Below are 12,534 nucleotides of genomic sequence, written 5' to 3' on the forward strand. Positions count from 1 at the left end.
AATGTGACCAAATCACCAACTAAACCAAACTCACATAATGTAGAGTTTCTTGTAATCTGCACCATATTTTCATTCTTATATGAGCAAACCAGGAATGTCGCTACTGGTTAAACAGTGGCACCATCTGGTGACAGAGAATGACACTACTATATCAACTCTGAAGCCTCCGAGACTGGGTGGCATAATGAAGACCATGCTGCTACCAAAATTCAGCCGAATGACAAACAGAGCATGGCCAGCATCATTCTGCATTGACACAGCAGTAAAGGTTTGAACTAAGCAGGAATGACAAAAAGGAAGGAAAGACCATGAGAGTACGGCAGGGGCAGGATTCCATAGTAAATTACTCTGTCCATGTACAAAGTGCAACATTACTTTTCTTGATGACATTCATAGGAAGTCCTTTAATACTACAAGAATTCCGGAACTTTAATAATGCTTCCTGCCCTTCATAACATTCATTCACAACATTCCTTCAATTCCTTCACAACAACGTTGTAAACACATGCACAGTCATTTTTACTATTCAAGATGTACACCCAAAGGCTTGAGCTTCGAATCTGCCCCTCTCAGTGTTACCTGTGATGCCACTTGTTGATGCAGCAGAGTACACTAAAAACTTGAAATGTATGCAGTGAATGCAACATGGTCCACGACAGTAGTGCACTAACAAGTTATGCAAATGCAATCAGACAGGTGCCATTCGCAGCTTGTGGTGTGCACATCTACAAGTACTGCAGCAAATAGTGCTCTGAGCAAACAACCTGGCCACAACACCAGGAGGACCCCATTAAGCACCTGCCCTCCCTGCCACCTACCTCTTCCTCCTATGCACATTTAGGAGTGGCCACTGTTTTGAAGATGCGCAATTCAATGTCAGAATAGTCTCCCAGCTCTTCTAGAGCATTAACTTTTGCTTTTGTTTATAACAATAGCTGTTAGAAGTACTTTTTCTACCTTTTATAGCAGCTGCCACTCAATCCACAACAGCCACGGTAGGCCATGCACAAACCTTTCGAAACTGCAGAAATTGTGCACAAAACAGTGTTTGGCTATATTGAACTTTCCAAACCAAGTTCATCTGACAGCATGACCTTGCATGGTAAGACAAACATCTGCCTAGTACTTTCATTTGGTCCCCCTTACTCTCCTACATAGTACATAGCCAGCATCTATCAAATTCTATAATATTGCTCATTTGCAAGGATGCATGCAACAATCTCGCAGAGGCCACTGAGCAGGAGGACGACCCCTTGTAACCATGGGCCAGTGGCGATAGCAACCTTCAAACCTCTCCTGCTTTCCTAAGATGAATCGCTTCAGCTTGGTGAAATTAACAGTACTCTACACCAGCATTACCCTGACATTGATGCAGCCCTGGCGCTAAATCTTGACGCATCAACAAAAAGCTCCCCTCAAGGTGACGACGACCATCAGATTGTGCAGACGCAGCAACCACCGTGAAGACCAGGCTTTCCAGGTCGCTGCAAGCTGGCCATTACACGCAGCCCACTAATTGATGAAAGGAGCCAACATCTTCCATGAGAACGGCATCGACATCCGGTTCCCAGATTGCCACGTGGTTGCGCCATATACAGGGGCGATTGTGCAACATTGGAGGTGGAGTCCGGTGAAATGGCGCGATGTTATGGGAGGGATTTTGCAAACAATTCGAGGATTATGATTGGTCAAGACACACTCAACAGATTCCCTAGCCTAGTCACCTAGGGAAATTAATTGCTTTAAAAGCGGGCACCTTTGGCGCTGTGTGGTGTGTGCTGATGTGTCCTCACGTGCTCTCCAAAAACATGTAGTCTGCTGTGATCTGTAGCTCATGCTATGAGAATGATGTACTGTGCTCCTTGCTCCAGCCAGTACGAGTATTCCTTGTTCTGTAAATAAGTTTGCCTCTTCTATGTAAATAAACCCCCCATTTTGTTTCTCCAACCTCTTGACCTCATACTCTTCACTAAAGAAGCAACCCTCATCAAGAAAGCCCAGATGATGATGTGGGCCCTCTTAGCCTCCGTGTGATGCCCCAATAGTGAAGGCCAGCTACCCTAAGGAGACAAACCACAGCATAGGCTTGAGAGCAACCCTGTGTGTGATGCCAGACATCGAGACCACGACCCCCAAACTCTACACCCTGTCTGCTCTCTAATTCACACAGCTGTTGTCGTTTCTCTTAATTTCACGCCTAACATTTTTTGTTTCATTGCTCATTGTGCAGTCTCTAAGTTTCTGCCCGAAATGTTTGTGCCAGTAGAATCCAATGAATGCGCACCTTGTTTTTCAAGGATGGCCAGGAAGTATAACATACATCCAATTTCAGCAAGCCAGAAAACCAAAACCATGGAAAGCATTTTTAATTCATTTTCCATGTTACTGCTTCATAACATGGTACAAAACAACTTCACTTCTAAGTACAGCTGTCTAGATTTCTCAATTATTTTGCTTATATCTATGTCATACTAAGTGCTGTTACTGGATTACGCTCACTACAAGCTGATTTTCAAAAAAATCCAATGCAATTATTTTTCCTTCACAGAAAGTCCAAACACAAACCCAACCACCACGAAAACTAATTGACTGGTCTCCACAGCAACTCTTGATGGAATGATGAACGAGTAGTTAAATCCTGCTGGCATACTCCAATCTTTGACATCTGCACACAGACAGTGACTAGAATGGAATGCACTAAATTTCACGACTCCAGACATGCCCTCTGTCAAAAACAATGTCATGCCAGAGGCAAAAGAATGGGCCCTTGGCCTCACTGGTCTGATCCGCCTAGCCCCGTTTTTCCTAGATGGGGAGTCATTAAATGCTTTGCACACATTTTTGTTCCAGACAATGTTATCAACTACAACTACAGCTATCAGGAGTGGGGCCTCCTTATCTCCTATTGTGTTTGAGCACTTGTGTCCACATCAAGTGCGAGTTATCAGGCGAGCAGCAAAGTGAAAACCTCTGCAGAATACGCAGGAATGTTTCACGTCTCCATTGTCCACCCTCAAATTTGTCCCAGCCAAGCAAAACAAGCCACGCGACACCAAATTGCAGCATTCTGTTCACAAACTGCTCGCAGAAAAGTCACCTTCTTTAGATTTCAATTGATTCCTTGGGCATAAATTTGTGTTTTGACACATTCTTAGCATGCTTCCCCCATGAATATAAACAGGCAACAGAGCTAGCTGAAATTTTTTCGCAGTGTTTAACACTGTGACAGGGGGTCCAGGCCTCGAGGCAATGAACCTTTGCACGTCTATTTCTTCTTTGGTACACCATGCCCCATTTTTGCACTGTTTATATCAATCGCAATGAATTCTAACAACCTGCCAAGCATGCTATAATTGCTACTCTGAGTGGTGACATTGCTGACAGGCATGCTCCTAAGTTCATATACTATGTGAAGCCTGTGGTGAAAGAATGTTTCACGTCCACCACCAGGGCCACGAATGGCACTAGCTAACACTCCTATGGATACATCTTGTGCACAGGCACAAACACCTAAGAAAGTGGCTAGAGAGGGAGTTACTGCAGCAGCAGGTCACTGTTAGGGCATGACGTGCATAATGTGGGAGATGTGGTCTCTGCATCCACAAACAACAAGTTGTCTTCTCGTCCGTTCCATGTTTTGATTATATCTACATTTCAATTTGCTTAATGTGGCTTCATTGTCTATCAGATTTCTATGGTTGTAACTGATAAAGAAATCGAGGCCCTCAATTGCCATATCAAGGCCCTCAGTTACCTATCTCCTTCACGTTGTTAGCAAAATGGACACAAGTGTTTGCTACTTTAGTTGAAGATTTTTTTATGACAAGGTTAGGAAATATGCATGCATAGAATAGGTTGGTTGACAGAGGTGCTAAGTGAAGGTCACTGGGAGAGCAATTAATCCTGCAGCAGACCTAAACAAGCCAATGGCAGTGACAACCAGCCCTTTTATTTTGGGCCACAATGCCCGCAATAAGACGAGCATAAAGTAAGTTCAGCAGACACTACAATTTCACGAGTAAGTAAAATTTTTAATGTTTGAAAAAATGAATGAAAACATAGGATGAAAAATCTATAGATAAATGGCAAAAAACCAAAACTGCTGGCTTCATTTGAAAATTACTGCTGGCAAATTGTGGGGGAAAAACAGTGCAGTCAGTGATTAACAGTCCTAGCATCATTTCTTTTTTTTTTTTTCATTTCACAGCCCAAACCTAGGGCGGGGTATTTAGAAAAAGTGCCTTTAATGAACCTCATTCACAAGTCAACATACATTTTCAGTGCTGTGCCAACTTCCCTGAATACTTGAAATACTGAATATTTGAAGAACAAGCTTCATCACACCTCTGCTGGTAAAATCTGCCACAATGACCAAAATAAATAAAAGCTTATTTGATTTAGCTTAAAGTCTTTTGTATAGAATCATTTTCCTAAAAAAATAATATCAATTTTTTTATGGCAACACAGCAGAGTTACTCTGCCACTTTTACTTCGCTTGTATTGTTTTGTTCCTTGCATCTTCTTTCAATGTGCCATCAGTGCTATCTAACCTTCACCTTTGTGCAAGGCACATTCAAAGCTTCAAATTATTGCACCATGAGTGCTGTAGTTTCTAGGGAAAAAGGACCATTATTATCACATAAATGTGATACACTTAAGTAATCGGCCCTCTTTGGCCAGAACTGGCCCTTGCACCATTACAACCAATTGATAAATCAATCAGCGTAATAAGTAATTGTTCAATGACTGCAGGGTGATCAAGAATGCACGATGACCCCCGCTGTAGTACAATAGGGAGTAGATTGTTATACATATCATTCAACTGACAACTGTTCGGTGCTGTTAGACTCTCACTTCTGTGAAAACCACTTTTATGCTATTGGTTGCTCATATGTCAAATAGTTGCAGCTTCTAGGAAGATGGGTGCCATGATCACTATCAGATGCATGCCAATGGGTCTTGCACATAATTGTCATTAAGGCAGCTGTGTAACCTAAAAATCACAAGTACTGAACATGCTTGCCAGAATAATTATTGCTGACCTGAATTCTACTTTAGTATGCTGAAATGAACAGTTGTGCTCTCCAAACATTTTTTGTCTCCTGCCAGCCTACCTACATACCTCCAACCGCATGCAACAAACTATGCAAATACTACATAGATAAGAACATCTGTGACCATTTCCAAAGATTTGTACAGTGCTGCAAATACAATGTCATACACTGCTTCTGCAACAGGTCAGGCTGAAGTGAAATGTGACCAAACACTGATATAACAAATAATTGAACATACAGAATGAAATGTAAAAATTTTCTCGCCAATATCAGTGTAAATGAATGTACGTTTCTAATGAATATCAGTTATAATGAAGGTATCTCCATGTCAAATATAACTTCACTGAAACAACGTTCTACTGTATTTTTTTCAGTCCACGCTTAAACAAAATGAAACAGGAATGCAAGTTCAGCCACTTTATGAATTATATAAAAAGGGAGCCATCTTGACAAGAATTTCATATTAATAACTACCTACACTCTTCAGGGATTGACAAAATGGAGTATGACAGCCCCAAAACTGTTCTGCCATTAAAGTGGTGTATCACGTATCACCAACACCATGTGTTATGGTGGTATTTCATGGCAGTACAAAAGTCTGTCGAGACAAAACCTTCTTACCCAGCCATTTAACAATTCCAAAAACTAATAAACAACAATATAATAACAGCAAGCTGGAGCACTACACAAGAAAAATATATGCTAGCTATAGGCTCTATTGTGAAAACACCATAAGCCATCATACACAAGTGAAAACAGTTTATCTTCATGCCTGGAAAGGGTAATCATAACTTGCCACCTTCGTTACCGACTTGGTGGTGCTATTACTGTGCTGACATCAATGCAGAATGCAAGGAATGCCTAAGAAAAAAGGGTCGTAAAAGTTCATAGACAAACTGCATTCACACTCTTACTAGTCTACGCTCATCAGCTTAAAAGTTTATGGCAGTGACCACTTCCAATCAGCTTTCATACCTATGCAAAACAAGGAGAATACTTTAGCAGTTTGATTCAAAAGACAGAGCTATACCGCCTCTATATTTTTGCACGACCTGACAATATTTATACAGTATATAACCACCAATTGATGGGAAAGCAAATCTGATTTAGCCAACTGAAGTTAATGACAAACAAGCTTTCCCGAGCCATATTACCCATAATATGGACTCGAATGACTTGTCCCTTGTAACAGTGGTCCTCTACAATCCACCTAGTTTCTACACTTTTTCTGAAATCATCCACTGACATGAAGCCCAGGCATCATGCGATATCCCATTCAGAAGGGGCCTTTGAGGTATTCCAAATAAAAGATAAAACAGTCATAATTGACAAGTGTTTTAGATCACAAATAAACATTGACATATGACAGACAATTTCATGCAGTACTCTGTATGACTTTCTACAACTTGAATTCTCTTTAAGCGCAGCCTTGCATTCAGCAGGTGAATGCCACAGCTGCCAAGCTATGACTGCAAGCTTCAACAAAGTACAAGTATCTTAACTAAATGCAAAGCCGAAACTTTGGTTTTTAATGGCATGCATTTTCAGCATCAAGCACAGCATTAGCAAGGACACATTTACTTGTATACAAGAGACGCACATCAAGATAATAACTTCACTTCCTCCTGAATGCATCTATTTTTATGGCTCTCTGCCACCGACTTGTTGTCTCCCGTTTTTTGCGGGATGGCTTTATTGAGGTCATCACTTTACAATACCCCTACAATACCGTGCCTGTGTTTACCACTTCAGCGGTTCACTGGAAACATGCCAGGTGGCCAGTATTTGCACAAGTTCATCTAGCAGTTATGACAAGCCGTGTGTATATGGAGCCGGCAGGCAGGTACTGAACAGTTTACCCACAAGTGCTTAGCTTGGGCTTGTTTGGTGAGCCTCCGTTTGTTTACCTCCCTCAGCATAGAGGTCAGCTATGCCCCTATAAACACATTTAGTGAATTCAGTTGCTGTTTTTGTTGCGTGCATGCACCTAGAGACTGCGGTGCGCTTCTGGAATGAGACCAACAAAAGACGTTGCAGAACAACAAGCCATGCCAAAGATAACATCTGATTACACTTTATTGCTTTTGTTGGAGTTGTTGACACAGATCGAGCCAAAACCAATGTTTCCAACATCCCTCCCTTAAACCCCCAAGCCAATGCTGTACTTAGCCTGTTACTTTTTACCAGTGATGTTAAAAACAAAACCTTCTCAATCACAGCAAACTCCGTTTTGCCCTGTGGGAACAGGTCCAGCACATTAGCTCGTTTCACTGATAACTGCTGGCTTTAGGTACTCACACATATTACTGTGCACTTTACATTGATGCTGTCGTAAGTGCTGAGCTTATTGCAGAATTTTAATTACTTTGAGAAAAACTCTTTGCTGATGTACTCAAAATTTCCATTGAATAGGAAAAATCAGTCATACAATTAGTAGTTTAATTTTAATGAGAACATAATGCGCAACAAACTAGCACAGAAAAAGAAAGTTGGGAAATTTCATGTGCTTTTGCGGGAACGTTCTTTAGAGCTTAAAGCATTAAAGAAATGGAGCTTTCCATGTTTGAACATTCAATCAGCATTCCATCCATCGACCTAAACATTCTTAAAATCAATGAAGCCAAAAAAGAAGAATGGCTTTAGTTTCAGCATGCTTCCACTTTTACTGCAACAAATGTGACCATTCAGTAAATTATCTGTAGGGGAATATGCGTGAAACAACTGCCTTAAATTCCGTATGAATTTCATTTGCTTCGTGTGCACACTTGTTTGAGCTTCTTGCTAGACACTACAAATTATTGGCTCTGCCTTTTCTTTGAACGAAAGCCACACTGTTGAAGCTCAACACCAAACTGCCTGCGAGTGTGCGTGTGAGCAACAGGGTGTATCCTGCAATCGCAGAAGTCATCACAGGTAGATTAATTGCTAGGCAAGCTGGCACATAGTACCTGTAAACAACATCAGCGAATAGATGGGCAGGACATGCATTTCTCCCATCCACTTCCATGAGCATCTAGCTCACTTTTTGTTTGTTCACAAGTGGTATAAACACATGCATGGGATTAACTGCAACTCTATGCAAGTACTGCTTGGCATTACAGGCATGCCTCCAATTAAGGACAGTACTGACATGTGTGCTAGAAAGAAGCACATCAGTTTTCTGCATGTACCTGGGATTGTGTTGTTGTTTTCTAAGATTTATAGAATGAGAGAAAATTTATCAGACTGTTTTGGCCATACGCAGTTATATGGTGTGGCAGCTAAACGCTAAGCTGGATTACAGAGCGCCTTGCTAAGTCTTTCTAAAGAGTTATTGACAATTTTTATGAACAAAAGCATTTAATACGAGGAACTTATCCGTAAAGCAAAAGGTTCCTGCTTCTTAAGCGAGTCTTACAAGAGTTGCTTTTTAATGGTTTGCTGAAGCAAACCATTAAAAAGCAGCAAGATACTCCTGCATTGAGAATCCAGATTTTCCAAGTCATCCCTACTCTTTCCAGCATGTGCATGAGAAATGACTATTGCTCGAGAACAGGAATGCCTTAATGACTTGGCACTCCAGCACAATAAGGGCAAAGACAAACTCTAGGAGCTGGAAAGTTGTGAAAGCTCTCACCTTCGTGCCCAGCCGTTCTCCTTAACTGCTCCGTCAGAAGCACTGCGCCTCCTCACTTCCGGAAGGGCAGCTGGGGCTGGAAGCACAGTCCTCTCACTGCCGATGCCAGCACTGTCTCGGACACACCTCAAGCCCACATCCCCATTGGGCACAGCAGCACAGTGCTTCTTTCCAGTGGTCTCTGACCCTGCATCCGGTGATGGCTCACAACCCCGAGCCCTCGGACTACTCCCAACAATGGCTTGGCTGGTGACCAGTGTCCGCACTTCCTCCCTCCCGTTGCAGCACGGCGATCCCGTGCCGTTTTCTCTTGGCGACTCGGGAGAAGTCGTCCTTTGTACATTGGGCGACTCTTGAAGTCCTCTGTCACAAGAGTGCTGTGGAGAGCCACCACTTGGGAGCTGTTCTGGCAACTTCCCGTTTTGCAGTGGTTCAAAAATGCGGTTCCTGCTGGGAGACTCCACTTTAGTTTCAGAGCCAGCGGTGCTCTGCATTTCCGAGACAGCAGTGCCATCTGCCTTGGGTAGAATGCCATTGCTCAACGAGGTTGTCATTGCCGACTCTGGAGAACACTCATGGATGGGTCTGGAGACACAGTCTGCCGCATCAGTGGCAACCCTTACCTCATCCCCCTTTGGCGAATCAACCATTGTTGTTGCAGAGACGTCTGGAGCTTGCAGTCTGGAACTGGGTTCTTCAAGCGTTGATGAAGTGGGTAAACCTGGACTTGCAGGAGGAGTCGCACAATTAGGAGACTGCTGCGCAAGACTGCATTCTGTCGACTTGGGCGCAATGCCCGAAGTTTCCGAACTGCGCAGGTCACCGCAGCTTGGAACCAGTGCAACGAAGCCATCGTCTGCAGCCTTAATGGTGGTGTCTTCTGGATCGCGTAAATCCCCATTTGGGCTTGAGCTCTGGCAGGCTACCGGACTAACCGGTGGTCCGCAGGGTGACCTGCAGTAAAGGGCGTGTGTGTGACGAAGGGACATGTGCACAGCAGCAAGATCAATCATGAATGAAGAGAGGAAATAAGAAGCTGCATTTTCATTTAGATTTCAAAGTATATGTAATGGCTAGCTTCATGAATGGATGCTCAATTCTAAGAGTACATTGCATCTAGTGACCGGTTATGCTATGATCACACATCCCAATAATTAATGTAACATGTTATATTTTGTTTCTATTAACATATTTTGACCTGACAGTACTGTGTAGCCAAGGCAAGTAGAATCCACCCATTGCTCGTCATTCCCATGGAGGTCAAGTGGCCACAACACAGGTTGTCCTGTAGTAACGTTTGTATAAAGCTATGCCGCATGCAGCCCTTAAGAGCTTGGTAACCAGCCAATTATAACTGATGATCAATAACCAAGTGTTAACCAAGTGTGTTCATGAGAATGGTAAAGGTGTCCCTCACTATTGTGTGCCTGCATGCGTGCGTGTTCAGCAGCACCAGTGTTTAAACCTAGCCTTGCATGTTTGAAAAGATCTGATCCCCTGATGATGTGCCAAAAAAAGGGTCCATCTTATCACTGCACAACCACTGAGTGTTTCTTTCATGATGCTAAAAATTAAAAATAATCCCTTCTGCCTCTCGACCATAATTGCTGAATCACATTCTACAGTGCAGCCATACCCACAGAAGGCATGCGTGGGAAATTCCTAACCCATGTTGGTTATAGCACATTTCATCAGGAAATGAGAGCATCATGCAAAATAAACACACACTGGAGCTGGTGTTCATAGCATTTTCAGCCAATGCATAAGTACTTTTCAATCAGGTGAATGCATTAACACGTGGTTGCTGCCTTTTGATAAGGAGACAAATTACATTTAATTATGGAAACAACTATTTACAGTGCACAAAATAAGACACACAACTCACTTCATGCACATCATTAAATTAGGATGGGACGTCCCCAATACGGAAACACCGACTTCCCATAAACATGCGGGCTTTAGATGAACAGGCAAACAAAAGCAATTCAGTATGCCCAATTACACACCTAAACTTAAAAACACCAGCATTTCTTGCATTCCACTTTCATTTGAATGAGGACACTGCCACTGGTAACTGAACCCACAACCTTGAGCTCAACAACACCCACTTTAAATGCCATGAAATCCACAATGTGGGCAGCAGCTCACCCTGCACCACCTGAAGCGGTCAGGACATCTTCCCCGCTGCCTTTCCTGCTACCCGGCAGGCTGAGTGGTGGCTCTGACAATGGATGGGACGCAAGTCCGTTGGAGGAGAAGCCACTGTCCGTCGCCATGGTGGAGGAGGCAAAGCTGCAACAGCACCCCGGGAGGTGGTGGCCTCTGCAGGTGGAAGCCTCCCACAAACCGCTGCTGTCCGCCTACCACCTAGCAGCCTGAATGAACACGCACGCACGCGTCTACCAATTAACACTTTTATTTCAAAACTAAAAGGCTGCATGTAGGCCAGCCAGTCCTTGATCATGTATGTGAGATAGCGCTGCATAATTCTCAAGACACACACAAGGAAGACACAATCACCTCTTCTTCATGCATGGTTCTAAGAGGACACAGGCAAAGGAAATGCGATCATATATTTTTTCCCTTGTGTGTGTATTATGAAAACAATACAGCACAACTCTGAGTTATGCTTTGTTTTGTTTTCCAACATTCAAGGAAGCCTAACAAAGCTTGTTGGGTGTGAAAAACACAGACATGAAAAGAGAAACACAGATGCAAACAAGTAGTATATTTTTGTGTCTGTTTTTCTTCCTGTCTACATCCTTCGTGCCGGCTATACCACAGCATTCCTGAAAGCATATGAGGTAACACATGGAAAATAAAGAATAAAGGGAACTGATAAGGGGCTTGGTTATTAGTAACAACTGCATGATACCAGCAGACAATGAAGGTGAGGAAAGCATACTGGCTGATTGTTGAGATCTCTTCACCCAACAAATACCATGAAAGCTGCAAATTTTCTGCTATCACTGCGTATGTTTGCACTTCCTTTCAGGGGCAGGAGTTCATCTACTAAACAGTTCTCATCTAGCAAGTCCTTTGTCACCTTTTATTACTGAAATGTGACGATATTGAAAGCTGTCTTCAGTTGAGACATTGCTCCCTGCTGTGGCTTGTTGGGAGGCAGACAGCTCTGTTGCTGAATGGAAAGTTTTAAAAATCAAATAGACAAAAGGTGTGGTCAGATATTTAGCCAAAACTAAGCTAAGATTTTGTAATTACTAAATGCATCCGCGCCGCACTTTAATGCAACAGCAACGACTATTTAAAAAATAAGCATAAGAAGCACTCTGAAATGCCACAGCTGATTGTGGTTAGGCAGTTTAGATTGCTTCCCTCAATACAGCAAAGATTGCTTATTTAACATATCAGAAAACTCGAGAATTTAGTGTGACAAATGTAATGGATGCCAATCATCCGAATGATTTGTGCATCATTTCACTGGGAGCCACGTGCTTCAATTATGTGCCAGTGTATCCAAACATTTATTAAAAGTCATTTATAAATTGTACTGGTTTTTTAAAAAAAGTAAATAAGTTGAGCCGCAAACCTAGAAAGAAACTGCACTGCTATATGAAAGTCATGTTTAGTAAAATGAAAAACTTGGCAAGTTAGTAAACACTGAACCTGGTGGTTAAACATGGTATATATAGTACATTGACACTTCAACAAAATCTTAGAGACCTGTCACATAAAGGAAATTACATTTGCATTAACCAACAATCGTTTACCAGTAATAAAAATGAAACAGACAACCCTCGATTAATGCATGCATCTAAATATCCTTGCCTTTATATTCCACCGAAATTCTTAGTCCACAATTGTCCAGTCCTGTCTGTTCCTTTTCTCTCTCCATCTTCTGCT

At 42.4% G+C, this 12,534-nt stretch overlaps 1 protein-coding gene across 3 annotated transcripts in view; it reads right to left on the bottom strand.

Moving 5' to 3' along the window:
- Positions 1-12,534, bottom strand: part of LOC142563795 (uncharacterized) — a 59,243-nt gene that overhangs the window by 36,370 nt on the left and 10,339 nt on the right. For 2 of the 3 annotated variants that reach the window (XM_075674411.1, XM_075674412.1), the window contains exons 2-3: positions 10,819-11,045; positions 8,671-9,624 (exon numbers count right to left, since the gene is read on the bottom strand). In XM_075674411.1, the coding sequence (XP_075530526.1) occupies positions 8,671-9,624; positions 10,819-10,946 (1,082 nt within the window). In that variant the 5' untranslated portion in view covers positions 10,947-11,045. The remainder of the gene's footprint in view (positions 1-8,670; positions 9,625-10,818; positions 11,046-12,534) is intronic. The other variant, XM_075674413.1, reaches the window with a different exon arrangement.

This window comes from Dermacentor variabilis, chromosome 11 (assembly GCF_050947875.1).
Source record: "Dermacentor variabilis isolate Ectoservices chromosome 11, ASM5094787v1, whole genome shotgun sequence".
Lineage (NCBI taxonomy): Eukaryota > Metazoa > Arthropoda > Arachnida > Ixodida > Ixodidae > Dermacentor > Dermacentor variabilis.